This window comes from Petaurus breviceps, unplaced genomic scaffold (genome assembly GCF_028583685.1).
Source record: "Petaurus breviceps papuanus isolate PSGF00001 unplaced genomic scaffold, PetGlider_PUasm1.0 90925, whole genome shotgun sequence".
Lineage (NCBI taxonomy): Eukaryota > Metazoa > Chordata > Mammalia > Diprotodontia > Petauridae > Petaurus > Petaurus breviceps.
The window spans coordinates 23,073,358-23,099,552 of NW_027187380.1; the positions used below are offsets into that span (position 1 = coordinate 23,073,358).

Consider the following 26,195-nt stretch of genomic DNA (forward strand, 5'->3'; position numbering starts at 1 on the left):
ACGCCATTCTAACCAGGAAGCTTTGTACAAATTGTCTTGCTCCTCTAAATAGAACATTGACTACTTTACAAAGGACTGAGGTATAAGGCTCAGCTGGTGGGGGATGTTCCTTTGACTTGGAACATTAGAGAACAGCAGTGTCACACTTAAAGAGAAGCTTTCATTCATTGCACAGCATAGTGTTTTGAAACCAAAAAGCCTTGAACCAACCTATAAGTATACCTCTAAAGTGCCTTATTTTTACTTTACTAGAGAGAGGAAAGAGAAGCTGGAGCAGAATGAAAAGACGGCCAGGTCTTTTCCACCTCCGGAACACTAGGGCTTGAAATGACACTCGGGATGTAAAACTCAAAAATTTATATTATCCAATCCACCTCTGTCTTTCCTTGATTTTAGGTCTATGGCTTCTAAATATGTGCCTTCTCTCTCCTCTCTTTCCCTAAAGTTGAATATTCATTAATTTAAGACTCTAGGAATTCAAATTTTAAGTCTTCTTCCTTGAGGAATTTACTGCCCTGGGAAGGCAAGTTAACAGAAGGAATGCCTTTCCCAATTTCAAAGAAATGGATTAATTCAACTCAATTCAACAAAAATGAATTTCCTTCTTGGCTCGAATCTGTGTTTTTTCCTCACGTTAAGAAACAAATTTTGGTAAGTATCTTCATGTTGAAGATACCCTTGCTTCTAAAGTTCTTTGTTTACCGGGAACATGTTAGTAAAAATAAAGTTACAGAAGCCAGGGATGCAGGAGTGCATCGGCCAATGGGACTGCCTCGAGGTGCACACACCAGAGGCTCCAGTTGTACCTATCCTTCCTAAGGGACCTTAGCATTGCATCTCTCTACCCCACATCCCAGGCGAAGAAAACATTACCACGTGGCCTCCAGACACGTAGTTAAAGCCTTGGCCCAATGAACGACGGCGTCTCCGGGCCGGGGGCAGGGTCCCCTACAGATAAGTACCACCCCCAGCTACTAGCGATTGGCCGATCCGGCAGCCCCACCTTGGAGTGGGGTGGCTACCAATGGCAGGCGGCTGTTCCTGGCCCCACCCAGTCAGCTGCTCGGCGGTGCAGGTGGGCCCCAGGGTGCGAGCGGAGAGGGGGGCTTGAGGAGCCGCCGCCGCTGCCGCCGCCGCCGCCACGGAGAGGCTTATCTGGGCGGCTATCGCTGACCCAGACTGCTCGCGACCCGCCCCCACCTGTAAGGCCGAGCCCCTCTCCCCTGGCCCCCATGGAGGCAGAAGTGGCTGAAGTCACCCCGGGTGGGGCGGAGGCCGAAGCTGGGCTCAGCTGCTTCTCCTTCAACCAAGATCGCACGTAAGCAGCGCTGCCACCTCACCCCTACAAGGCCTATCGCCTGGCGACTCCCAGGCGGATGTGGAGCGGGGCCTGTCGCGACCAGTGCCGAACTGAAGTCTCCTTCTCCATTCCTTTAAGAGTCAGCAGGGGCGGGGGCAGCAAAGGGAGAGGTGTCATGTCGCCGCAGTTGGGCGATGGTGGGGGGAGGGGGGGTGTAATTGAGAGAGACTGGCAGTCACGTGAGGGTCACATGATTCTCGACCCCCGACTTCCCCATCTCCCAATGCCTGATTTCAACCCTGGGACTCAAAATCCCACCCAAACCAAGGCTGCTCGACGTGGGGGGCGGGGAGGAAGGGGAGGGAGGAAAGAAGGAAGAAAGCCAAAAAAATCGATATGATTGATGATGGGAAGACCAGAGGAGGGGAGGGGAGAAAGGGAGCAGTGGTGTTTGGAAGAGAGAAGAGCTTGAGAAATGAGAAACTGAAGCACAGCACATAGTAGGCGTTTCATAACTACTTGTTGACCTCATGTATGGGCTAGAGGAGGTTAGAAAGGGAATCCAGGAAGATGGGTGTAAAGGGTTGTTTTCCCATTTGTTCCTTGCCACGGTAACGTGGCAACTGCGCTGGGACTAGGGACAAAGATGTGGCAGTCTTTTCCGCTAACCCCTTCCTGCTCTGGTCCAGCCTTGATGTTTCGGCAGCCTGCTTGCCATTTACCCAACCAGTCTTTTAGGCACTAAAGTTTTGCCTTCTGTTTGGCTGTAAATTCAGCTCCTGTGACAGAACCAGAACTCGTTTTTTTTTTTTTCTAAAAAGGGGCTTTTGCACAAATGTTATCTTTTGCAGAGGAGTTGAGCATCACATTGTCTTAAATTAAATTCAACATTTATTTTTTTTTTTTTTTAAGAACAGATGTTCTTTTTGCTCGGCACTGGGTACAAAGAAAAAAAAAAGACAGCCTGTACCCTCAAAGAGCTTAATATATCTCTTTGGGCCTGGTTATTAGCTGTAGTTGCTTAACCACAGCATAGGTTGTTAAACTGTAATTTAGGTGTTTTGACCCAATACACTAGACTCCCTCTTTTCACGAAACTTTGTGTTTTCCTTACAACCATATGGACAGTCTTCTTTCATATGTAGTCCCAGATCATCAGAGAGTTGACTACCTCCTATTCTCACTTCTGGTTGTGCCAGTTTTTGTTGTCCTCAACTGTAAAATAGGAATAATGATAGCATTTACTTCACAGGGTTGTTGGGAGGCTGCAGTGAGACATATTTAAAGCTCTATATAAATACTAGTTACTCTTCTGAATATATTTCATGCTTGAGCTATGGTAGCTTCAGAGGTATGCTAATATTGAACATAATAGTGGTATAATTAAGGTCACCATGTACTCTTATGTAGCCCAGTTCACCCTGTTTTTATTTTAAAACATACTGTGCTTCGCAGTGTGCCTTTGTTTGAAAAGCTTTGTGTAATTGAGCAGCACAACAGCTTAACCTCGATAACATTTTAAAGTTTTGTAAGATGTGTTTTGCAAGAAGGTATGGCTTTTGAAATGCCTGGGTGATATTGCTCTTTCCAATTGCATATAGATTAGAAAGGAGGGAATCTGTTTTCAAATTAATAATAGATGCCTGAAAATTTATGTTAGAACCCAATGTAGAATGGATTTTAAGTAGTAATGTTAACTTTTATTATAAGTTTTTAAAAATATCATTGAATAAATATCAGCTTCTGCTGAACTGTTAAGCACACTATTTTCAGATCTGTGGGGATGTTTGATTAACTTCCTCAGTTCCTGCTATTATTTACATTTTTTTTTTTAGACAGAAGCTCTCTGTTTGGGCAGCCTAATCTCATCTATAAATAAAAATAGGACATGGTTTTAAAATAAATCAATGCCCATCATCAGACATATTTAGTGTGTAATTGCATTCTTTGTAAAGGTGTTTGTTGACACTCAAGAATATAAAAGACATAGCCCATGATTGTGTTAATAACACACTTTTAAGAAAAGGGACTTTTTGAAGCCTCTTTTTGTAAGAGGTAACAGGAACTCACGAATGTAGTAAATCTTAAAAACAAGATCTAGAAGTTGGAAGTCCTTGATTGATTCAGCCTGATGTCTATATCTTGTAGCTAATTATCAGAATTTTTTAATTAATAGAAATGACACTGTTTCCCACAGATAAAATGAGGATGCTTTGCTCCATGGTTGAAGTAAAAGAACTATTTGAAAATTACTATAGAGTGCTAAGTATTTTAGTCAATGCTATATAACAATAAGCAGCATTTCCCTCTCCCTCCACAAATTTAAAATTTAGGTATATAGCAAAATGCTTCTTTGTTTTATCTTAAAGAAGTAAGGTAAGTTCCTCTTGGGAGGTTGGTTTGTTTTTTCAGACATTGCAGCTATACTGGTGCTCTAGCTAAGAGAACCCTATTTTTTAAGCAAATTTTTAACTTAAGACTGGTTTTTCAGCTAGTTGAAGTTGTTAAAAGACAGTAACAGTTACTGTACTCTGTAGAAGTTGACTGTGTCAGTGTATAATTAGAAGGTGTGCAAGTCCAGTCTTTGGGTTAACGAAAGAAAAGGCCATAGCCATCTAGCCCTATAATAATGGTCATTGCTTCACTTTAATATATACTTTGTTATAAGGTTGAAGTTTCACCCTTAATAATTTCACCAAAGTGGATAATAAAATACATTTTATTTAGTACTTTAAGTTTTACAAAGAACTTTAAAAAACACGTCATTTGATCCTCATAACCTTGTGATACTATTTTGGTAGTTAGAGAGTGACCTCTGACTCAGCAAGACCTAGATTCAAGTTCTGCTGCTACAAAGTGTCTTTGTGACCCTGAGCAAGTGTCTTAACCTCTTCAAGCCCCAGGCAGAACAGGTATGTGTCATAGATTAAGGGAGGTTTCTCACAGAGCATTTCCTAGACAAATGAAATCCTAGGTCCAGATAAAATAACTTTAGGAGAAAGTATTTGAGGGTTAGGTATTACAGGTATTATTATCATCCTCATTTAGCAAAGTGAAACAAAGAGAGGTTAAGTGACTTGCCCGTGGTCACACCACTAAATGTTGGAGGCAAGGGTCCAATCCACATTTCCCTTGTCTCCAAGTCCAAAACAAAAGTTTCTATACAACTCCACCTCTGCTTATTACTATTATGCCAGAATTCTGTTTTGTTCACTGGAAATTTAGATGCACATTATTAGGGACTTTACTGTTTTCAGTAAGCTGAAGACATAAATTGGGACTCAAGAAGATCTTGGCCGGACTCTCTGTAGTCAACTGGGTTTATTTCCTCATGGAAGTCATGGAGGCACACTTAAAGATTATCTATGTCACTTAGTTGAAACATGAAAAATTAAGTCATACACATTTTTATTTTATCTGACTTGTGACAGATAATTGGTTTGACTTATTTAAAAGCTAAATTTACCGATTATTTTTATTTCTTATGGGTATAGATCTATCATTTAGGATGATAGATTTATTCCATGATTACTTTTTGAGCTGATGGAGAACAGTCATTTGCTATTCAATTTCACCATCTTTATTTCACTTCTAAAGCAAACAACAAAAAAACTCCTAAGTACCAGAGAGAGGCAGTGATCATTGACAATTCAAAAATACCCTATCTCATTGCTATCTAACTTTTAAGACTGCTTTATCTACTTAGTAGACTTTCATATCATTAATAAGTTGATTAATTTACAATTTGCATTTGAAATTTCATTTGACCCCTTCATTGTGATTATAACTCTACCTGTCTGCCAACATGTGCTGGATCATATAGGAATTTACCAGTTCAGACTCAAAGACTCAGAGAGAGAGAGAGACAGAGAGAGAGAGTTAGTTAGTTAGTTAGTTCTTGGCCATACTTGGTTGAGAGGAGAGAAAGAGGGTTTGTTTCATTACTCTGCTTGACTACAATGCATCTGGTTGTTTCCATTCTATCTATTATCTATTGCAGATCCCTAGCAATTGGAACCAAAACTGGGTATAGGTTATTTTCCTTGAGTTCTGTGGAACACCTGGACCAAGTCCATGAAAGCAGTAAGTCATTTAATTTCATTACTACTTAGTCATCATTTTAAATGTTAATTTCTAGCATTGGAGAACTGCCCCCCCCCATTTCCTTTTCTTGTTCCTTATAAACTAAGTTTTGATTTTCCAGGATTTAAAATGGATCATGGTACTACCTCATATTTCTTTAAAACAAAAGATTGGGAGGAGGCAATTACTGATCTATTGGGTAACTACTCAAGTAAAATTCCTTTGTATTATGAAATCCCCTTATTTGAAACAGTTTTGCTAACACATTTTCTTAGGTTTTAATTACAAATGAGAAGTTACATGATATTGTAGAAGGGGAAGTGGAATTGTAAAACCTGGCTCTACAGTTGACTGGTTTTGTGACTCTAGTCAAATCATCTGATCTCTCAGGAGCTTAATTTCTTTATTTGTAAGATGTGTATAATGATACACATGACCTAGTTGTGAGTTAGTTGCCTTGTAAATTATAAAGTGCTATATAAATGGGAGCCCTTTTTTCCTTTTTTCTTCTTTTTGGTATAGACATGATTTAATTGATAGAAGGTACTCCCAAGAGAAGAGATTCCTTCTGCCAGTGCAGATCAGCAATTGTTCTGCAGTTTATAGTCTGAACATTCTTTGGGGCTTTCTGAGGATGTGACTTGCCCAGAGTCACATGGCCTGTATACTTGAATCAGGTCCTATCAACTCCCATTCTCTCTCTCTATCCAATGTTTCATACCACTATGAATATTTTTTGTTATACTTACTATTTTATCGAACCGAGTAGTTCATAAGCATTTATTAAGTGCCTTCTATGTGCTGGGTATTGTGCTAAGCTCTGGGGATATAAGGAAAGGCAAAAGATGGTCTCTTCCTTCAAGGAGTTCACCATCTGATCAATGCAGACAACTGGACAAACAAGCTGCACACAGGGCAAAGGAGGGCGCCAGAATGAGAGGGACTGTAAAAGACTTCGTGTGGAAGGCGGGAGTTTAGCTAGCACTTGAAGGAAGCCCAGAGGCAGAGATAAGAAGGGGGAGCATTCCAAACTTGAGGGACAACCGGGGAAAATGCCTGGAGTTGCAAGATGGAATGTCTTGGTAGAGGGACAGCAAGGAGACCAGTATAATAGTAATAGTAATGGCTGACATTTATATAGTGCTTGCTGTGTGCCCAGCACTGTGCTAATCATTTTACATTTATTATCTCATTTGATCCTCACAAAAAGCCTGGGAGGTAAGTGCTATCATCTTCATTTTATAAATGAGGAAACTGAGGAAAACAAGGGTTAAGTGATATGCCCGGGGTCACATTAGCTCGTAAATTCTGAGGCCAGATTTTAACCCGGATCTTCCCAACTCCTTATCCATTGTGCCGCCCAACTGCCTCACCAAACAGAAGAATACATGGCAGGGCAGGCTGTAAGGTTTAAGAAGACTGACAAAAGATTGGAAGAGATAGGTTACGATGGACTTTGAACCAATAGATAAGTGGTCATTTACCTATGTAAATGTTTGTCAGCCTATAGAAGATTGGCAACATTTGCTTCTGTGGCTATGGAAGTATAAAAAACTTATTCCTTAACTTTAATAATAGCACCCACTTTATTTCTATAGTATCAATATTACAGAGGTCTAAGGCTTCTGCTGTGTATTTTAAGATAATTCAGTCTCAAGAATAATTCCCTACAGGTTAAATAATCTGGTAGCACAAATAATTCAGCTTCTAAGAAATGCTGTAAGGAATATATGTTGAATTTCTTTTACTAATTGTGGCTCCCCCAGGAAGACAGTGAAATAATAAATTGTTAAAATATCTTCCTCTTCATATATTGATATAAATCAGACTTGAACTTATTTGTAAGAGACCTCACATTTTTTCTCTTATCTCAATGAATTAGTCAGAAAACTAGAATATTTTAACAACCATTTATTTACTCTTCACTATATGATGAACACTATGCTAAGTGTTAGAGAGTCATGCTAATTTTGATAAAACAAGGTCTATGCCTAATAGGAGGAAAAGACAAACATAACTATTTATCAATATTATGTGATAAATTAATTAGAAAGAAGCAGTATAAAATATAATACAAAGTCCAAGGGAAAATGTCTTACTGAGCAGAGGATAAGGAGGGTAGAAATACAGATAGGGAACTAAGAAAGGCTTCATGAAGAGGTAATGTTTAAGTTGGATTTTAAAGGATGGAAAGGAATTTAGCAGTCAGAAAGAGTAAGACTGTACTAGGCATAGGAAGCAATTTGAACATAGGCATAAAGTCGTCTGATTTTTTCACTAGAGCATAGGTTCGTGGAGGAGAGTTCAGAAAAAGTAAGGTTGCACAAGATTATAGTGGTCTTTTAATGTCAGGCAAGAGAACTTTAACTTTGCTTGAGTGACAATAGGGACCTAATTGTTGTTTAGTCATTTCTGACTCTTAATAACCCTATTTAGGGTTTTCTTGGCAAAGATACTGTGAGTAGTTTGCTGTTTCCTTTTCCAGTTCATTTTACAGATAAGGAAACTGAGGCAAAAAGAATTAAGTGACTTGTCCAGGCTAGTAAGAATCTGAAGCTGAATTTGAACTCAGCTCTTCCTGACTCTAGGCCTGGCACTTTATCCACTGCACCACTTAGGGACATGATAAAGTAAAAAATTTAATAGTGTACTGACATGACCAGATCTATGTATAAAAACATTACTCTGACAAAAATGTGAAGGATATATTGGAGTAGAGAAAAAAACAGAGGCTTAGAAGACCTCTTAGAAGAATATTAAAATCAATTCGGTTAGATAGGAATAAAGATGTGCTAAGATGATGGAGGTGAGAGAATAGAGAGGTTGGGAACAGATGTGAGAGAGACTATGGACTCTACAGGACATATTAATTGATAAGAGAGGTAAAGAGAAGGAATATAAGGTAAATGGAAGTGCCAGAGGTGAAGAGAGGGGATATGGGGGAAAAAAAATATTGGTGGAACCTGTAGGCATTTGGAGATGCAGGTCTGGAGCACAGCAGGAGTGAAGAGAGCCATTTTGAAGGTTGTGGCTGAAGCCATGAGAATGAATTGCCATGAGAGATTGCATTAAGAAATTCAGAAGAGAGTGATGAATCAGCAAAAGAGAGAAACAATTAAAGAAATTGCAGGAAAACCACAAATAGTGCCACTGAAGACAGGAAATGAGAGTATCCAAAAGGAAATGGTGATTCATTGTTTGAGAAAGAAAAGGTATAGAGAAATCAGGGAGAATGAAGACTAGGGGTGGGGGAAGGACCATCGATTTAGTAATTAGTCTTTAATAACTTCAGAGTCTTTAGTACTGTGGCATGGGTGAGAGCCAGACTGAAAGGTTTTGAATAAAAAAGTGGAGGCCTTAAATGTAGATTTTTCAGGAAGCTTAGCGGTGAGGAGGAGAGAAATGTGTGACTTGGTAGTGAAATGTTTTTTTGTTTTGTTTTGGTTTTTTAATTGGGGAAACTTATGCATGTTTGTAGTCAGATGAGGTATCAATAGCAAAAAAAAAGACTAAAGATGAATGAGAGAGAGGATGATCAAAGAACCTGCCTTCCTTTCCCCCTTCTTACAGAAGAAGGAACTAAGGCTCAGGGAAGTAAACTAACTTTCCCCAACTTCATTCATAGAATAAAGCATCAGAGGTGAAAAACTCCTAGTAACATCTTAGCCAAAATTCAGAGTCCCCAAGTCAAAGAAAATTACCACAAATGGCCATACCAAGGAACTACAGTCAGGATCACACAAGACTTGGCAGCTGCCACTGTTAAAAAGAAATCATGGCATATCATATTCTAAAAGACAAAAGATAATGGCTTGCATTCAAGGATAATTTATATTGAAAAACTGGGTAAAAGAGCCTTTAATGGATTTGAACTTTGAAGCCCTCTTGATGAAAATATTAGAATAGAGTAGAAACTTTGAAAAACTAGAAACTTTTGACAGAAGTAAAAAAACCTAGAAAGGTAAATACATTTGAGTATTTGAAAGCAATAAAATGATGATGAGATGCTTATCTTCTATTAGAGGAGAAATAAATATTTAAGATCTGATATCAGGGGCAGCTAGGTGGCACAGTGGATGGAGCACTAGTCCTGGAGTCAGGAGGACCAGAGTTCAAATCTGGCCTCAAACACTCACTAGCAGCGTGGCCCTGGGCAAGTCACTTTAACTGCAATTTGCCTCCCAAAACAAAAATAGTCTTAAATAATTAAAGTAGGTGGGATAAAAGGAGGAGATACAAGGGTAGGGAAACAGTTATAGGTCTCTAGCATTGATCATGTTCTTTCATTTTTACCACCTTCTTCTTTGTAAAAAGGGGACTAGGGACAAAGAGTTAAAAGTAGAATAGGATATATTGGAGGGAAATACACAAAATAATAGCTCTCAGGCCATTACTGAATGGGAATAAAAAGCAATATACACATTCTCCGTATTTTATGGCACCTTTACATAAATGTAGAAAAGTAGAAATATTTAAAAACATATTTACTAACCACGAGGCATTAAATATTATAATCAATAAAGTACTTCTACAGAGAGGATTAAAACTTAAATGGAAAATTTACTCAAAAAAATTGGTGTGTCAAAGAACAAGTCATAGAACATTGGTATCAACAAAAGAGAGCCAAAACAGGTCAATGAATTAGGCTTGCATGAAATAACTAGAAAAGCAGCAAATTTAAAAATCACTAAACACTAAAGTAGAAAATCAAAGAAGAAATTAATAAAATTAAAAGAAAACAAAATTAGTTTATCAGTAATTAAAACTAGGAGCTGGATTTTTTTTTTGTAAAAACTAATAAAATAGATAAATTAAAAGCAAATATGATCTTCAAAAAAGAGGCAAATTGACAATATCAGAATGAAAAAAGCATTCACAAAAGATGAAGAGGAAAAGAAGGAAGTTATTAGCAACCATTTTGCATTATTATGTGCAGAAAACTAATAACATATAAAATGGATGACTATTTACCCAAAAAGAATTACAATTTACATTTATCAAAAAATTACAACTAAAATATCTTTCTTCTTGACCTCAGGCTTTTGGTTGACTTTTTGTGCAGTTCTGAGGAAGAAAAAGTCAATTATTGAAGTTTCATAGGATTTTTTTTCGTTTTTTTTTCTTTTTTGGAGGGGGAGGGGTAGAGTTAAGTGACTTGCCCAAGGTCACACAGCTAGTTTTTGTGTTAAGTGTTTGCGGAAGGATTTGAACCCAGGTCTTCCTGACTCCAGGGCCGGTGCTCTATTCACTGCGCCAGCTAGCCGCATCTATAGCATTGTTTTTTAAATTATTTTTTAGTTTACATTGTTCGTTTCCACAAGATTTTGAGTTACAAATTTTCTTCCCATTTTTCCCCTACCCACCACCCCACAACAGCGATCCCACTGAATATCCCCTCCCCCAATCTGCTCTATCCCATATCTTCCCCCATCTCCCCTCTGACTTTCCAGTAGGGCATGGTGGATCTCTATGCCCCAGTGCCTGTATATCTTATTTCCCAGTTACATGTAAAATATTAATAATATACATATACATATATTTTAAACATTTGATTTTAAACCTTTTAATTTCAGATTCTCTCCCTACCTCCCTCGTCACCCACCCTTACTGGGAAGATAAGCAATTCAGTATAGGTTGTACATATGTAGCTATGCAAAACATTTACATAGTGGATATATTGTGAAAGACTGATTATATTTCCCTCCATCCTATCCCACTCTCCACTAGTTCTATTCTCTACATGATCCTGTCCCTTTTCAAAAGTGGGTGCTTCCAACTTCCCTCCCCCCCAGCCTGCCCTCTCTTCCATCATCCCCCCTCTCATCCCCTTCCCCCCTACTCTCCTATAGGGTGAGATACCCTATTTAGTGTGTATGTCATTTCCTCCCTAAGCCCAATTCAATGAGAATAAGGTTGACCCATTCCCTTTTACCTTCCTGTTCTTCCCCTCCATTGTAACCATTTTCCCTTGCCTCTTCTGTATGAGACAATTTATCCCATTCTGTCTCTCCCCATCTCCTCTCATTATATTCCTCTCTCACTTCTTAATTTCACCTTTTAAATATAATCCCTTCTTATTCAATTGACCCTGTGCCCTCTATGTATACCTATACACAGAGTACACATATACACATGTACACGCACTCACATATGTATTCACATGCCCATATACCCCCCTATATAGACATATATGTACATATACATATGTGTGTATATATATATATGTGTATACATATACACACACATTTCTATTCCCTTCAATTATTCTCATACTGAGAAAAGTTTCATAAGTTACAATTATCATTTTTCCATGTAGGAATATAAGTAGTTCAATTTTGATAAGTTCCTTATGATTTCTTTTCCTTGTTTACCTTTTCATACTTCTATTGCTTCTTGTATCTGAATGTCAAATTTTCTATTCAACTCTGTTTTTTTCACCAAGAATGCTTGAAAATGGGGCGGCAAGGTGGTGCAGTGAGTAAGAGCGCTGGCCCCAGAGTCGGGAGACCTGGGATCGGTTCCAGCCTCAGATACTTAGGACCCACACAAAATAACTGGCCGTGTAACCTTGAGCAAATTACTTAACCCCCATTGATTTAAAAAAAAAGAATGCTTGAAAGTCCTCCATTCCATTGAATGACCATATTTTCCCCTGAAACATGATACTCAGTTTTGCTGGGTAGGTGATTCTTGGTTTTAATCCCAGCTTCTTTGACCTCTGGAATATCATATTCCAAGCCCTTCGATTCCTCAGTGTAGACACTGCCAGATCCTGTGTTATCCTGATTGTGTTTCCACAGTATTCAAATTCTTTAGTCTTGGCTGCTTGTAATATTCTCTCCTTGATCTGGGAATTCTGGAACCTGGCTATAATATTCCTAGGAGTTTTGTTTTGGGGATCTTTTTCAGGAGGTGATCGGTGGATTCTTTCAACCTTTATTTTGCCCTCTGGTTCTAAAACATCAGGGCAATTTTCCTTGAGAATTTCTTGAAGGATGATTTCTAGGTTCTTTTTTTGATCATAGCTTTCAGGTAGTTCAGTAATTTTTAAATTATCTCTCCTGGATCTATTTTCTAGGTCAGTGGGTTTTTTTTTTTTTTGATGAGATATTTCACATTGCCTTCTATTTTTTCATTTGTTTGGATCTGTTTAACAGCATCTTGATTTCTCATAAAGTCATTAGCTTCCATTTGCTCCAATCTAATTCTGAAGCCATGATTCTCCTCAGTGAGCTTTTGAGATTCTTTTTCCATCTGGCAAATTCGGCTTTTTGATGCATGCTTCTCCTCATTGCCTTTTTGAGCCTCTTTTGCCATTTGAGTTAGTCTATTTTTTAAGGTGTTATTTTCTTCAGTCAGGTTGTTGACTCTTATTTCATAATTTTCTTGCATCATTCTCATTTCTCTTCCCAATTTTTCCCCCACTACTCTTACTTGGTTTTCAAAATCCTTCTTAAGCTCCTCTATGGCCTGTAAGCAGCTTATTCTTTTGATGGAAGCTTTTGGTGCAGGAGTTCTGACTTCACTGTCTTCCTCCTGTTCCATGCCCTGATCCTTTTTGTCCCCAAAAAAGGAATCCAAAGTCGGATTGCTGTGCTTGCTTTGCTTTCTTTGCTTGCTCATATTGCCTCTCAGTTACTTGAATTTTAAGAATTCAGTAGAACTCTGCTACCAGAGGGGGGAGCTTTGTCCCAATCACTGGGGTTTTTTCAGCTGCTGGAGCTATTCGTTGAGTGCCCTCTCTGAAGCCTCCACATGCTCTGGCACCTTGGTCACACCCTCCAGGACCTCCACCTCAGACAGCAATCCAGTTCCAAGAAGGTTAAAGCAAAAGCAATTACCCCTCAGACTGGACACTTGGTCCCCCTACAATCTGCAGGCTCAGAGCTCTGAAGCAGCCACGTGGCAGTGGCTGCAAGTCTGCCACACCTCAGCTGCTTCTTGCCCTGGGGGGCAAAGGCTGGACCGTACTCCCAAACTCCCAGGTCTCAAAGTCCACACTGCACTGATCTCTCACTTTGTCCTTAGCATCTATGGGTTGATAATTCTGGAAACCACCAAAGCTGCTGGTGATCTGAAGTCCATCTAGCCAGTGGCTGGTTGTGGCTGCCCTGAGGTTAAAACCTGGGGCTCTTGTGGGACTGGGCTCAGCTCCCATAAAGCTGCATTGGCCCCTTCCTGCTGACCTGCCAGACTGTCTTCAGTGGGAGGTTAGCTGCTCTGTGTCATTTTGTGGGTTTTGTAGCCCCAGAGTTTGTTTAGAGTCATTTTTTTACGTGCATTGGAGGACGTGGGAGCAGGAGCCCCAAGGAAGTCCTGCAACCCATAGCATTCTTAATTATCATTGAGTCTCTTGAAAATTTAAACATTTTGCTAGAGAAGGCATGTGGGAGCTGGGTGATTTACCTCCCATTTGGGTAGATGTCCTGATTGGTAATTTCAATGTGTAACTTTTAAAGCTATTTAGAGGAATTATTTTTAGGAATGGTTATAATTCATCATCTGTGGCCTGAGAAAAAGGATGCTGTTATTAAGTATTTGAGAAATGGGAGGAGACAGCTGAAGGAGTTCTTGTCAGTTGGCTCCAGTATTCACTGAAAGAGGTGGATAGATCAATCTGCTTCAAGTAAGGGAATGTTGGGGAGAAGAGAAGAGGTTTGGAGTTATTGTGGAAAATTAGATGAGTCAATAAGAATAGGGCAATAGGATTGTTGAGCAGCAGCAAGGACCTAGTGTAGTGCCAATGCAATATATATAGTGCCCTCGATCACAATAAAGACCATGATTATAAATATTCCCTCATGGCACTTGATCACAAAGTATAACAAACTCTCCATGTATAGGACAGAAGCAAAGCATTTATTTAGACACCAGAAAACCAAATCCCAAAACCAGTAAACCAGTTTCATCATGTTAGTAAGGAAGTTAACAAGCCATAACACAGAGAGCCACAGCATCCTTTAACCTTCTCACAAACCAATATTAGATCAATATTTACTCATGCTCCTATCTGACTCCTTGCCTGAGCATCCTCTTCCCCCAGCCATCTAGTCTAGCTCAGACTTCCAGCTTCCTGTGGGCTTGGTTCTACCCTTCAGCGAATTCCTCCCACCACAGACTCCATGTGACTACATTCAGCCTATTAGGGGGCAGAATTTACTTTCATAGCAGGGATGGTCTTCAAATTCCCCCAGGCCTAATAAGGAGCAGGGAAGATCTTCAAATTCCCATTCCCAGTACATTGGGCACCAAGATCTCTCATATCCCTTACATGGCAAAAATACATTAACGATACATTTTATTACATAGATTAATGAGGGTTTAGGGATAACTGGTGGGGTAACGGGTATCAACAGAACTTTGCTGTAATATAACAGGGATAACAGAAAAACTTTGCAACAATAATGTAACAGGGATAATAGAAAATAAGCACATATTGGGCACAAGCACCCCATCCTTCCCCCCTCAAATGAATGGGGCTCAAAATCTTGGGGGAAGGGATGAAGGTCTCTTCTCTAAAGCTACTTCAAGCTGAAATTGGATGTAGAGCTGTCCCTGCCCCAAGAGGTCCGTTCTTTAGCTGGCATCTGGAGCTTGGTTGATGTTAGTTCCAGAGGTGGCACATCAGATTCGTGGATAGGGGATGGCATCTAACTTAAGCTATCAGGCATCTACAGGTGGAGAGTACTAAGCCTGCAGGAAACAAATCTTGCAAACAAGTTAAACAGACAAAAAGTCAAAAAGAGACAAATATAGGGTCAGCTGTGCCTCTGGAGGCCATGAACTCACTATCATAACCTTATTCACAGTAGAATACATGAGTTAAGGGTACAGTTTGGTAATCATCTGCTCCTGAATAAACAACAGCCACAGTATTGTCTTTCCCATGTGCTATAATCTCTGCAGCCTCTGGAACATCATCTGGCTTCTGCTTTACCTATACTTTAGCTCACAATTTTATTCTATTAGTAAAACCAAACTCATCAGTTCCTCTGACTGTTACTTCAGAAGGAGGGTAAGTTTTCACAAGTGGTATTGTTTCACAAGGAATAATAATCATTTGAACTGTTCTGTCATTTTTTACAAAATTGTATGAGTTCTTCACTCAAATTTTGCAATGTCACAATAATTTCTTCTTGATAATTAGAATCTGTTACTCCAGTCAAAACATGTATTCCTTGAGCTGCTAAACCTGATTTAGGTAATATCTAAGCAAAATGATTTTTAGGGATACTTATACATATCCTAGTAGAAATGTTTCTTATTTCTTTTCTATCCAACCAAGTCTTCTAAACAATGTAAATCATATCCTGCTGAACCAGGTGTTCCTGGATACCGTGCTGGGACATCTTGCCTCACAGTCCAGTACTCAGTATTTGGGATCTTATGTGTCTGCTGTTTTCTAATTTGCAGATTTGGGGCCATCATTCTGACTACAGGTATACTTTCTTCCAGTGGTCTGTTATTCAAGTTATGTAAAGCAGTGAACAAATTATCTTTCCAATGCTGATACGAATTATTAGAACTTAACTTCCTTAACTGTTCTTTCAATAATCCATTCATTCTTTCAATTAATCCATATGCTTGTGGATAATAATGCTATATGCATTCTATATTGTTCAGTATACAATATATCTTCATTTCATTATCCTTGAAAGGTGACCCATTGTCATTTTGAATCTGCATTGGGGTTCCATAATATAGACTTATGAGATCTAGAGTTTTACAGGTGTTTTTCTGGGTTGCATTCTTATAAGGACAAGCCACTAGTACACCTGAATAGGTGTCAACACAAGTACATATAATTTTTCATCCTTTAATTGCATACCTTTAGGGTAGGGGACCAATATAATTCATTTGCCAAATTTGGGCTGGGACTTTTCCCATTGCCATCTCCCCAGTTACTAGCCAGGGAACAGTTTGTTCCTTTTCCAGTTGACATATATGACATTCCTCAGCTATATGTTTTAACAATGAATGAGAGATACTAATACCTTGATCTTGTCCCCACCGGTGTGTGGCCTAAATGGCCCACTGTTTGGTGGACCCATTTTGCTAGTACAGGACCATCAGTTGTTGTCAAATTAGGGACAGTATGTTCAGTAGCAATCTTTGCTAGTCAATCAGCATGTGCATTGTACTCATGTTCTGGTGTGGTGAGGGCCATGTGAGCATCTACATGAAAAACTGACAAATCAGTAACCAAAGACATGTCCCATATATTCTCCCATAATTCTTTGCCCCAGATTTGTTTACCATGAATTTCCCAATTTTCATTTTTCCACATGGGCATCCATGTAGGTAACCCATTAGCTACAGCCCATGAATCAGTGAATATATGACACTGTCCTCCTTGTTTTGTTTTGATGGCTTGATGTACTGCTATAAGTTCAGCATATTGACTACTTCCACCTCTCCCAGTACTTTCCAAAGCCTGCCTAGTACATGAGTTATAGGTTACTGGTTTCCAGTATCATTTTTGGCCCAAATATTTTGCTGTCCCATCAGTAAACCATGTATGTTTCTTCTCTTCTTCAGTTAATCCATGATATCCATCATTCCATTTTACCAAAGACTGTATCAACTGTTGCTTTGGTTCAGGGGAAAAACTATGGCATATGAATGTAACAGAACATTTTTGAGCAATAAGAAATGACAAATAAGGGGCGGCTAGGTGGTACAGTGAATAGAGCACTGGCCCTGGAGTCAGGAGGATCTGAGTTCAAATCCGGCCTCAGACACTCAACACAAAACTAGCCATGTGACCTTTGGCAAATCACTTAACCCCAATTGCCCTACCTTCCCCCCGCTCTGAAAAGAAAAAAAAATTAAAGAAATAAGGGATTCATATGCACTTAAATGCACTGACATAAAACAGAAGAAAAAAATAGGTAGCTGGTGGTATAGTGAAAACAGTGGTAGGCCTGCAATCAGGAACCCTTGAGTTAAAATCTAGCCTCGGACATTTAATAGCTGTGTGACTCTGGGTAAATCACCTAATATCCTTTTGCCTCAGTTTCCATAGCATCTGTTTCACAAAATTGTGAAGGTAAAATAAGATAATATTGTAAAGGTACTTAGTACAGTGCCTCAAACATAGTAGAAACTATATAAATACTTATTACCTTCCCTCCCTTCTTATGTAATGAATACAGCAATGTTAATGGAAAGGTTACTTTGGGAAAATTGGACTCTAAAAAGCTTAAAAAAAAAAGCAATGAAGGTCTCAGAGAATAGGTAATAGAACTTATTTCTCTCCCTTGAGATACAAGATGTAGGGGACTACTGGAGCAGAATGTTGCACATATTGTATCAGTTTCTTGTAAAAGCAACTGATACACTTTTTCTTTGTTAGGAGGGAGGGTTTCCTTCCCCCCAGAAATTACTCTAGTATCAGTCAAAAGATTTCACTAGAACCCATTTTCTTTTTAAAATAAAATTAAAGGACAAGTGATTCTAGTGTAATAGCTAATGAAATGTTAAGTTGGTAGGCCATAAAACACAAGTTGCAAATGGAGGCAAGTAAAGTGGGTAAAAAGAACTTTGAGAGTTGGAATAGATTAAGGGTGTCACAATTGGTAAGAGTAAGTTTAGTGGGGCGGCCAGGTAGCACAGCGAGTAAGAGCACCGGCCCCAGTGTCGGGATGACCTGGGGATCGAATCTGGGCTCAGACACTTAGCACCCACCCAGAAACACCTTTACTTAACCTCAATTGCTTAAAAAAAAAGGAGTAAGTTTAGTAGGAGAGGAGCACAGAATAAGGGTGTCACAGTTGGTAAAAGAATAATTTGGTCAGTAGAGAATTCTCAGATTCCAGATCTTGGGTTTTGTCCAGTTTGGGAAAAAAATGAAGTCCACCATGTTGCTATATGGATAAAATGATTTAGAGAAAGAGGTGACTAGAGTTGAGAAGGTAGAAGAATATTTTGGTCAAGCTATTAGGTCATTAGTACACATATTGAGTCTCTGTGGATAATGACAAGGGATGCAGTAGGAAAGAAACAACCAATATGGTTCTTCTTTCACAATATGACTAACGTGGAAATATGTTTAATATGATAGTACATGTATAGCCTATATCAGATTGCATGCTGTCTTGTGGAGGGAGGAGAAAAGGGAGGCAGAAAAATTTTGAACTCAAAATCTTATAAAAGTGAATGTTGAAAACCAAAAATAAACAAAGAAAGAAAAAAAACAACCAAGAGAAAGTCAATGGAAAAAACTGAGATGGTAACCTGGAAGTCAGTTAATGACAACAACAAGAACAAGCAGGGTATAGCACAAGTATGTCTTTTAAGTATGCATCAATTTTAAGGAAAGAGTTCATGACCAAATAAGTAATAAAGGGGATCCAAGAAGATAAAGTTAAAGTGGACAGTTTTGATTACATAAAATGAAGTTTTCATGCAAAAAGAACCAAATGCAGCTCAAATTGAAAATAGGTAACTGGGGGAAAAATATTTATACCAGGTTTCTGTGATAATGGTTTAATTTCTAAGATATTTAAAGAACATATTCAGTTATAAAATGCAAAGTGGATAATTTTGATTACATTAAATTTAAAAGGTTTTGTACGAATAAAGCCATTGCAACCAAGATTAGAAAGGAAGCAGAAAGCTAGAAAAGAATTTTCACAACTAGTGTCTCTGATAAAGGCCTCATTTCTAAAATATATAGAGAACTGAGGCGAATTTACAAGAATACAAGTCATTCCCCAGTTGATAAATGGTCAAAGAATATGAACAGGCAGTTTTCAGAGGAAGAAATTAAAGCTATCTATATTCATTTAAAAAATTCTCTAAATCACTATTGATCAGAGAGAGGCAAATCTAAACTCTAGGGTACCATATCACACCCATGAGATTGGCAAACGTGACAAAATGGGACAATGATAAGTGTTGGAGATGTGGGGAAGTTGGAACACTAATTCATTGTGGGTGGAGTTGTAAGCTGATCTAACCATTCTGAAGAGCAATTTGGAACTATGCCCAAAGGGGTATAAAAATGTCATACCCTTTGACCCAGTAATACCACTTCTAGGGCTATATCCCAAAGAGATAATAAAAATGGGAAAAGGACCCACATGTACAAAATAATTATAGCAGCTGTTTTTGTGGCAGCCAAGAAATGGAAATTGAGGAGATGCCCATCACTTGGGGAATGGCTGAACAACTTGTGGTATATTAATATAATGGAATACTATTGTGCTATAAGAAATGATGAACAGACAGACTTAGGGAAAGCCTGGAAAGACTTATATGAACTGATGCTGAGTGAAGTGAGCAGAGCCAGGAGAACATTGTACACAGTAACAGCCACAGTGTATGATGACTGACTTTGATAAACTTGGCCCTTCTCACCAATATAAGGTACTAAAACAGTTCTAAAGGACTCATGATGGAAAATGCCATCTACATCCAGAGAAAGAACTGTGGAGTCTGAATGCAGAGGGGAGCAGATTATTTTCTTTTTGTTATTGTTCTGTTTTGTTTTTGTCTTTCTCATGGTTCCTCCCGTTCGTTCTAATTCTTCTATATAACATGACTAATGTGAAAATATGTCTAATAGAAATGTATGTGTAGAGTCTATATCAGATTGCATGCAGTTGTGAGGAGGAGGAAGGGAAGAGAGGAGGGAAAATTTAAAACTTATGGAAGTGAATTTTGAAAACAAAAAATAAAAAAGGAAAGAAATCTGGGAAACATTTTTTGCAGCCAGTATCTCTGATAAAGGCCTAATTTCCAAAATATATAGGGAACTGAGTCAAATTTATAAGAATACAAGTCATTCCCCAGTTAATAAATGGTCGAAGGATATGAACAGACAGTTTTCAGAGGAAGAAATTAAAGCTGTTTATAGTAATATAGAAAATTACTCCAAATCACAAAACAACAAATTAAAAACATCACACCTATCAGGTTGCCTAACATAACAAAACAGGAAAATGATAAATGGTAGAGATGTGGGAATATTGGAACACTAACGCATTGTTGGTGGAATTGTGAACTGATCTAACCATTCTGGATAGCAATTTGGAACTCTGCCTGAAGGGCTATAAAACTGTGTATACCCTTTGAACCCAGAAATACCACTTCTAGTTCTGTATCCCAAAGAGATAATAAAAAATAGGAAACAGACCCACATTCACAAAAATATTTATAGCAGTTCTTTTTGTGGTGTCCAAGAATTGGAAATTGAGGGGATGCCCATCAATTGGGCAATGACTGTACAAAACCTGGAAAGACTTGCATGAACTAATGTTGAGTGAAGTGAGAAGAACCAGAGAACACTGTACACAGCAACAGTAACATTGTGTGATGACCAACTTTGATAGACTTAGCTCTTCTCAGCAATGTAAGGATCTAAGACAATTCCAAAAGACTCATGATGAAAAATTCTGTCCATATCCAGAGAAAGAACTATGGAGTCTGAATGCAGATCACACACACTATTTTATCTCTCTCTTTTTTTTCTTTTTTCTTGTGATTTTTCCCTTTAGTTCTAATTCTTCTTTACACCACGACTAATGTAGAAATATGTTTAATATAATTGTACATGTATAACCTATGTCAGATTGCACACCGTCTTGAGAAGGGGGATGTGGAGGCAAGGGGAGAAAATTTAAAACTCAAAATCTTATAAAAGTGAATGTTGGAAACCAAAAATAAATAATTTTTTAAAAATAAAGAACAGATTCAAATTTATTTAAAAAAAACCTAAGAGCCATTCCCTAACTGATAAATAATCAAAGGGAAATAATAGGCAGTGTTCTAAGGAATATGAAAAAATGTTCCAGGCCTATGCCACAAAGATGAAAGCAGAAAAAGGACCATGTGTAATAATATTTATAGTACATTTTGTGATGACAAAGAACTAGAAATAATAGGATGCCCATCAGTTGGGGAGTGGTTGAACAAATTATGGTATATGAATATAATGGAATACTATAGTGCCATAAAAAATTATAAAAAGGGACACTGGGAAGACCTAAATGGACTCAGACAGAGAGAAGTGAGCAAAACCAGGAAGAATTATTTATACAGTTGAACACAGTATTGTTGACAGGCAACTTTGAAAGGTTTAACTGCTCAAAGCAGTGACCAACACTATGATGCCAGAGGACTAATCACCTCTCAGGTGAAGGACCTCAGAGTTGCAATTTGAGAGATATTTTCTGGACATGACCAATCTGGGAATATTTTGCTTGACTATGTATATTTGTTACAAGGATTTTGTTTTTCTTTTTTCTTCAGTAGGGGTGGAAGTGGAGGAAAAGTGTGAGGAAATTTTTGTTTATCAAAAAAAAAATTAAGGAAAAAAAAGAAGACATTGAGGCATGATAATAAGGAAATGGTATCAAAGTAGTATTAAATGCTCAAAGCCTATGTACCCCTACTACTGGGCAAGTTGGGGAATTAATAGATTGTGGTGTGTTTTATTATCTGTGGTTCAACTTAATTAGTGCAGCTATGAAATCTACATTTAGATAGAAATAGAAGCTTAACTCAAACTTGGATAATGGTTTATCACTCTTGGCCTTCTTCTATGGGGAGATCAAGGGAGAGGTTAAAGACCAAAGCCAATACCCAGGTTACATTAAACTGGAAATAGAAGCTAGAAGACTAGGGAAACTAAGGAAATCGATTAAGCTATTATATGACCACACTTCTCTTGATAATGCCTCTCAGTGTTAGGTACAAGAGAGAATCGGAGGCTATAGTACTTCAGTAGCTCCATGTGTCTTAAAACCTAGGAAAAGGTAGAGACTAAATTGAAACTTCCCCAAACCTCTGTGCTTTATAAAGCATACCAATGTATGGGCCACCTTTTTTTAAAGTAGAAAAAGGGAGCCCAGACATAGAATGACTTTCCTAGGGTCACATAGAAAGTCAGTGATAGAAATGAGATACCTAGTTCTTTCCTTTCTGATTTACCCACAATTTATCCAGTTTATATCTTATCTGTATATAGTTGTTGTTTTTTTTTAACTCTTCCATTAAATCATGAGATCCTTGAGAACAGGAACTGAGTTTTTTTTCCTTTCTTTGTATCCCCATCACTTATTACAGTGCCTAGCACATGAAGCAAAATTGAAGTAGCTCAAAAGAAACGTGAGATGTGCAAATTTAGAGAATCCACCCCAAATGTTCATATGGACTATTTTTGCCTGACCTGTGGTAGAGCCTTCCAAGCTTGTCTTAGTCTGATCAGGCACGGTCGGACACAGTCTAACTTGACTCTAACATAGTGATGTCATTGTGGCCCTCTTCAAAAACAAAGGACAATGCCAACAGACTGACTTAACCACAGCGCCTGACACTATTTGCTAACCCATAGTCATCTTTACAATTTTGAACATTTAAAAAGTAAATAGGAATAATTATTCTGAGAAGTAGTAGAAATAGCATTATTTTAGAGTCATGACTAGTATTGTGAGTAGAAGTTCAAGTTAATAACTAGAAATTAACTCAGGGTTCCTAAACTTGATACTCCTGCGTAGTATTCTCTTTGTAAATTGTATTTTTCTTTCTTCCCCATTTAGGTGAAATACCAGATGTCTACATTGTAGAGCGCCTCTTCTCTAGTAGCTTGGTTGTGGTGGTTAGTCACACAAAACCACGGCAGATGAATGTGTATCATTTCAAAAAGGGTACAGAAATCTGTAACTACAGCTATTCTAGCAACATCCTATCCATAAGACTGAACCGACAGGTAAGGAAGGAAAGTCCCCATTTTCGGCTAGTGTGAATTAATGACAATGATCATGTAAAATCTGCATAAAATAGTAAACGGTACTGCTCATAAGCATCCATTATCCTGCCCTGGAAGATGAATTTATATTCTAAAATAGTGCTGCATTTGGCTTCTCTCTCTTTCACTCTCCCAATAAGTGAAATGTTTGCTCACTTAAGGTGTTTTTCTGGGCTTTCTGCCTAGACTCAGCTAGATGGCTAAGTGGATAGAGCACTGGTCTCAGAGTCAGGACAACATGATGTTGAATCCAACTTCATACACTTAGTAGCTCTATGACCCCAATCAATTATCTTAACCACTATCTGCCTCAGTTTCTTCATCTGTAAAATGTGGATAATAACACCTACCTCCCAAAGTTGTGAGGATTCCTTATATTGTGCTTGTAAAGTGATTAGGAGAATGCCTGGCACATAATAAATGTTTGTTTCCTTCTTTCTTTCCTTTTGGTTCTCTTGTTCCATTAGATTTATAGTAGTCAAATTAATATATAAAATTATTGTAAATGGTGCTGTCATTTCTGTTTGTTTATTTATCATTAATGATTCCCTGTTTAGTTCAGGTCTGATGTGTTTCAACTATATGCCACAGGAATTATAGGAAGATTGTGATATGTTGAAGTGTATAGGAGCCAAACTCCCTCACAAATCCCCCAGTAGAGCTCTAAAAGTGCAACAAAAGGGGGCGGCTAGGTGGCTCAGTGAACAGAGCACCAGCCCTGGAGTCAGGAGGACCTGAGTTCAAATCTGGCCTCAGACACTTAACACAAAAACTAACTGTGTGACCTTGAGCAAGTCACTTAACCCCAATTGCCCTCCAAAAAAGGCAATCAGTCAATCAATAAATAAAGTGAAACCGTTGCTTTAAAAAAAAAGTGCACCAAAAGGAGTAATGATAAATAAAATCAAAGAGAAACAACTATAAACTTTTCCGTATAGTACAGGACTACACAAGAAAACTGCCAGCATCCAACAAAACCTTTTAGCAGAGACAAGCTGGGTAGGTAGAAGGCTGGGTGGTCATTCAAATAGCCAGGTCCCACAGCAAGAGACAGGGCAACACCTGTATCCAGCCAGGGAACCCATACCCAAGCCTCTGCAGAAGACAGGGTCAGATCAAGGCTAGCACAGCCCATTCCCCAACCTCAATGGGAAAAAGAGCCAGAACAGCAACCAGTGCAGGACCTTTTATTCATAGAGCCTAGACAGAAGGTATTGCAAGAGACAGGGCCATACTTGTCCAAAAGTAGTACTTACCACAGAGCCTCTACCAGAAATAGTGCCAGACAGTGTCCAGCCCATGCCCAAGCCATAGAGGGGCCATAGGAAGATGAAGGGTCAGGGTAGTACCTTGGGAAATCAAACACCTGGGGTCTTGGAGGCCTGCTACCAACACAATCAGCAACATTTGGTTAGGTCAGGGCCATAGTCAGGGATGGAACCAACTCCAAGTTAGAGACTGCCAGGGGAAGGAGACAGAAACAGGAGCTAAGGCCCAAACCTAAACTGAGCCACTAGGAGATTAAGTGCCAAAGGATTTCTGTAGATATTAGAATCTAATCTTAGCCATGTCATCTAGGACCAAGTAGGGCCTGCCCACACCATCTAAGAGTATGAAAAGAACCATAGTCTGACCAAAACACAAATCTCTAGTCCAGAAATTGAATGTGGAGATGTGGGTAAACACAGAAGAAAATGCTGAACACAGTGAAAAAAATGCCTTATACTGAAAGACAGTCACTAGGTAAACCAGGAAGAGTTAACTTCTCACGAAGTAGATCCTCAGAGAAAGGAATGTATTGGCCACAGAGACTACAAGAATACCTGTAAAAATGAGACAATGCAAAAATGACCACCCTGGAAAACATCTCAAGGAGAGGCAATTTAAGAGTCACCAGACCACCTGATAGTCATGACCAAAAATAAATAAATGAAAAGTCTTGGTGACATATTTCAAGAAATCAAATAAAAACTGCCAGATCTATTAGAATTAGAGGGCAAAGTGATGATGGAAAAAAATTGATCAGTTATCTCCTGTGGTAGGGGCAATATTCTAACCCCTGTCCTCATACAAGTTAGGCTAGTTTCTTTGTTGAGGTTTTGTTTGCTCAAAGGCTCAAGCTGTTGACTTCACTTCTCGGTTACCTGAATAACAAAGCAGCCACGAGGAGCTTCAGGTACTATCTGATGTATGTGTGGTGAAAAATGATGGGAAATTCTGGCATTGGAGCTTTGCTCAGATCCCTGTTGAATATCTTCTCTTGCTATGGCTAAGTAAATTTTCTTTTGTTAACCTTTGAATGACTTCTCAGTGTCTCTTTCTTTTTTTTCCAATATTGAACCTAAACTACCAGGAGATTGCTGTGAGACAGGCCTAACGTATAATACTTCCTGAAAAAAAAAAACAAAATGAAAACATCCAAGAATATCATAGCCAAAATATACCTTCCAGGTCAAAGAAAAAAGTACTGAAAGCAATCAATTGTATGCCATATTTTTTTGTTATTATATATATTAAAAGCAAGAAGAATGCTTCTTGCTTTTACTGATTTTGTTTTTTGCTCTAATAAGAAGTCTGAGTGCTTATACATAGCTGATTCAGGGAAGACTTCCATATCAATAATGATATTTTTCCTGATTATCAAAATCTACTTCATTTTTTTGCAGTATTATTTGGTATCTGCCATGTCTGGCACCTAACAATTGTGTATTCAAGTGTTCATGGCATGGCAACAAGACACTTCTGTTAATTCTACAAGACTTTGACTTCTTTCATTCTTTTTCCCTGATCCATGCTTTTACATATAATTCTTGACATACTTATTTTTTCTTATCTTTGCATTGAAGTCATCAAATATCAGAATATATGTGGATTTAATTTGGTGTGTGATCGAGCTCTTTTTTTAATTAAATGTGTGTATTTATTACATCTTAAGTTCCAAAATACCTCTCTCCATCCCACCTAGCCCTGCCCTAGATAAGGCCTGTACTTCACCACACACACATACACTCATTCTCTCTCTCTCTCTCTCTCTCTCTCTCTCTCTCTCTCTCTCTCTCT

General features: G+C 38.5%; 1 protein-coding gene across 5 annotated transcripts in view; it reads left to right on the top strand.

Annotated features, from left to right (window-relative positions):
- Positions 1–1,028: 1,028 nt before the first annotated feature.
- Positions 1,029–26,195, top strand: part of WIPI1 (WD repeat domain, phosphoinositide interacting 1) — a 63,445-nt gene continuing 38,278 nt past the window's right edge. The window contains exons 1-4 of one of the 5 annotated variants that reach the window (XM_069076569.1): positions 1,029–1,318; positions 5,301–5,383; positions 15,706–15,822; positions 22,927–23,096. In XM_069076569.1, the coding sequence (XP_068932670.1) occupies positions 1,233–1,318; positions 5,301–5,383; positions 15,706–15,822; positions 22,927–23,096 (456 nt within the window). In that variant the 5' untranslated portion in view covers positions 1,029–1,232. Of the gene's footprint in view, positions 1,319–1,670; positions 1,801–4,101; positions 4,213–5,300; positions 5,384–15,705; positions 15,823–22,926; positions 23,097–26,195 lie in introns of those variants that run through there. The other 4 variants (XM_069076567.1, XM_069076570.1, XM_069076568.1 and 1 more) reach the window with 4 other exon arrangements.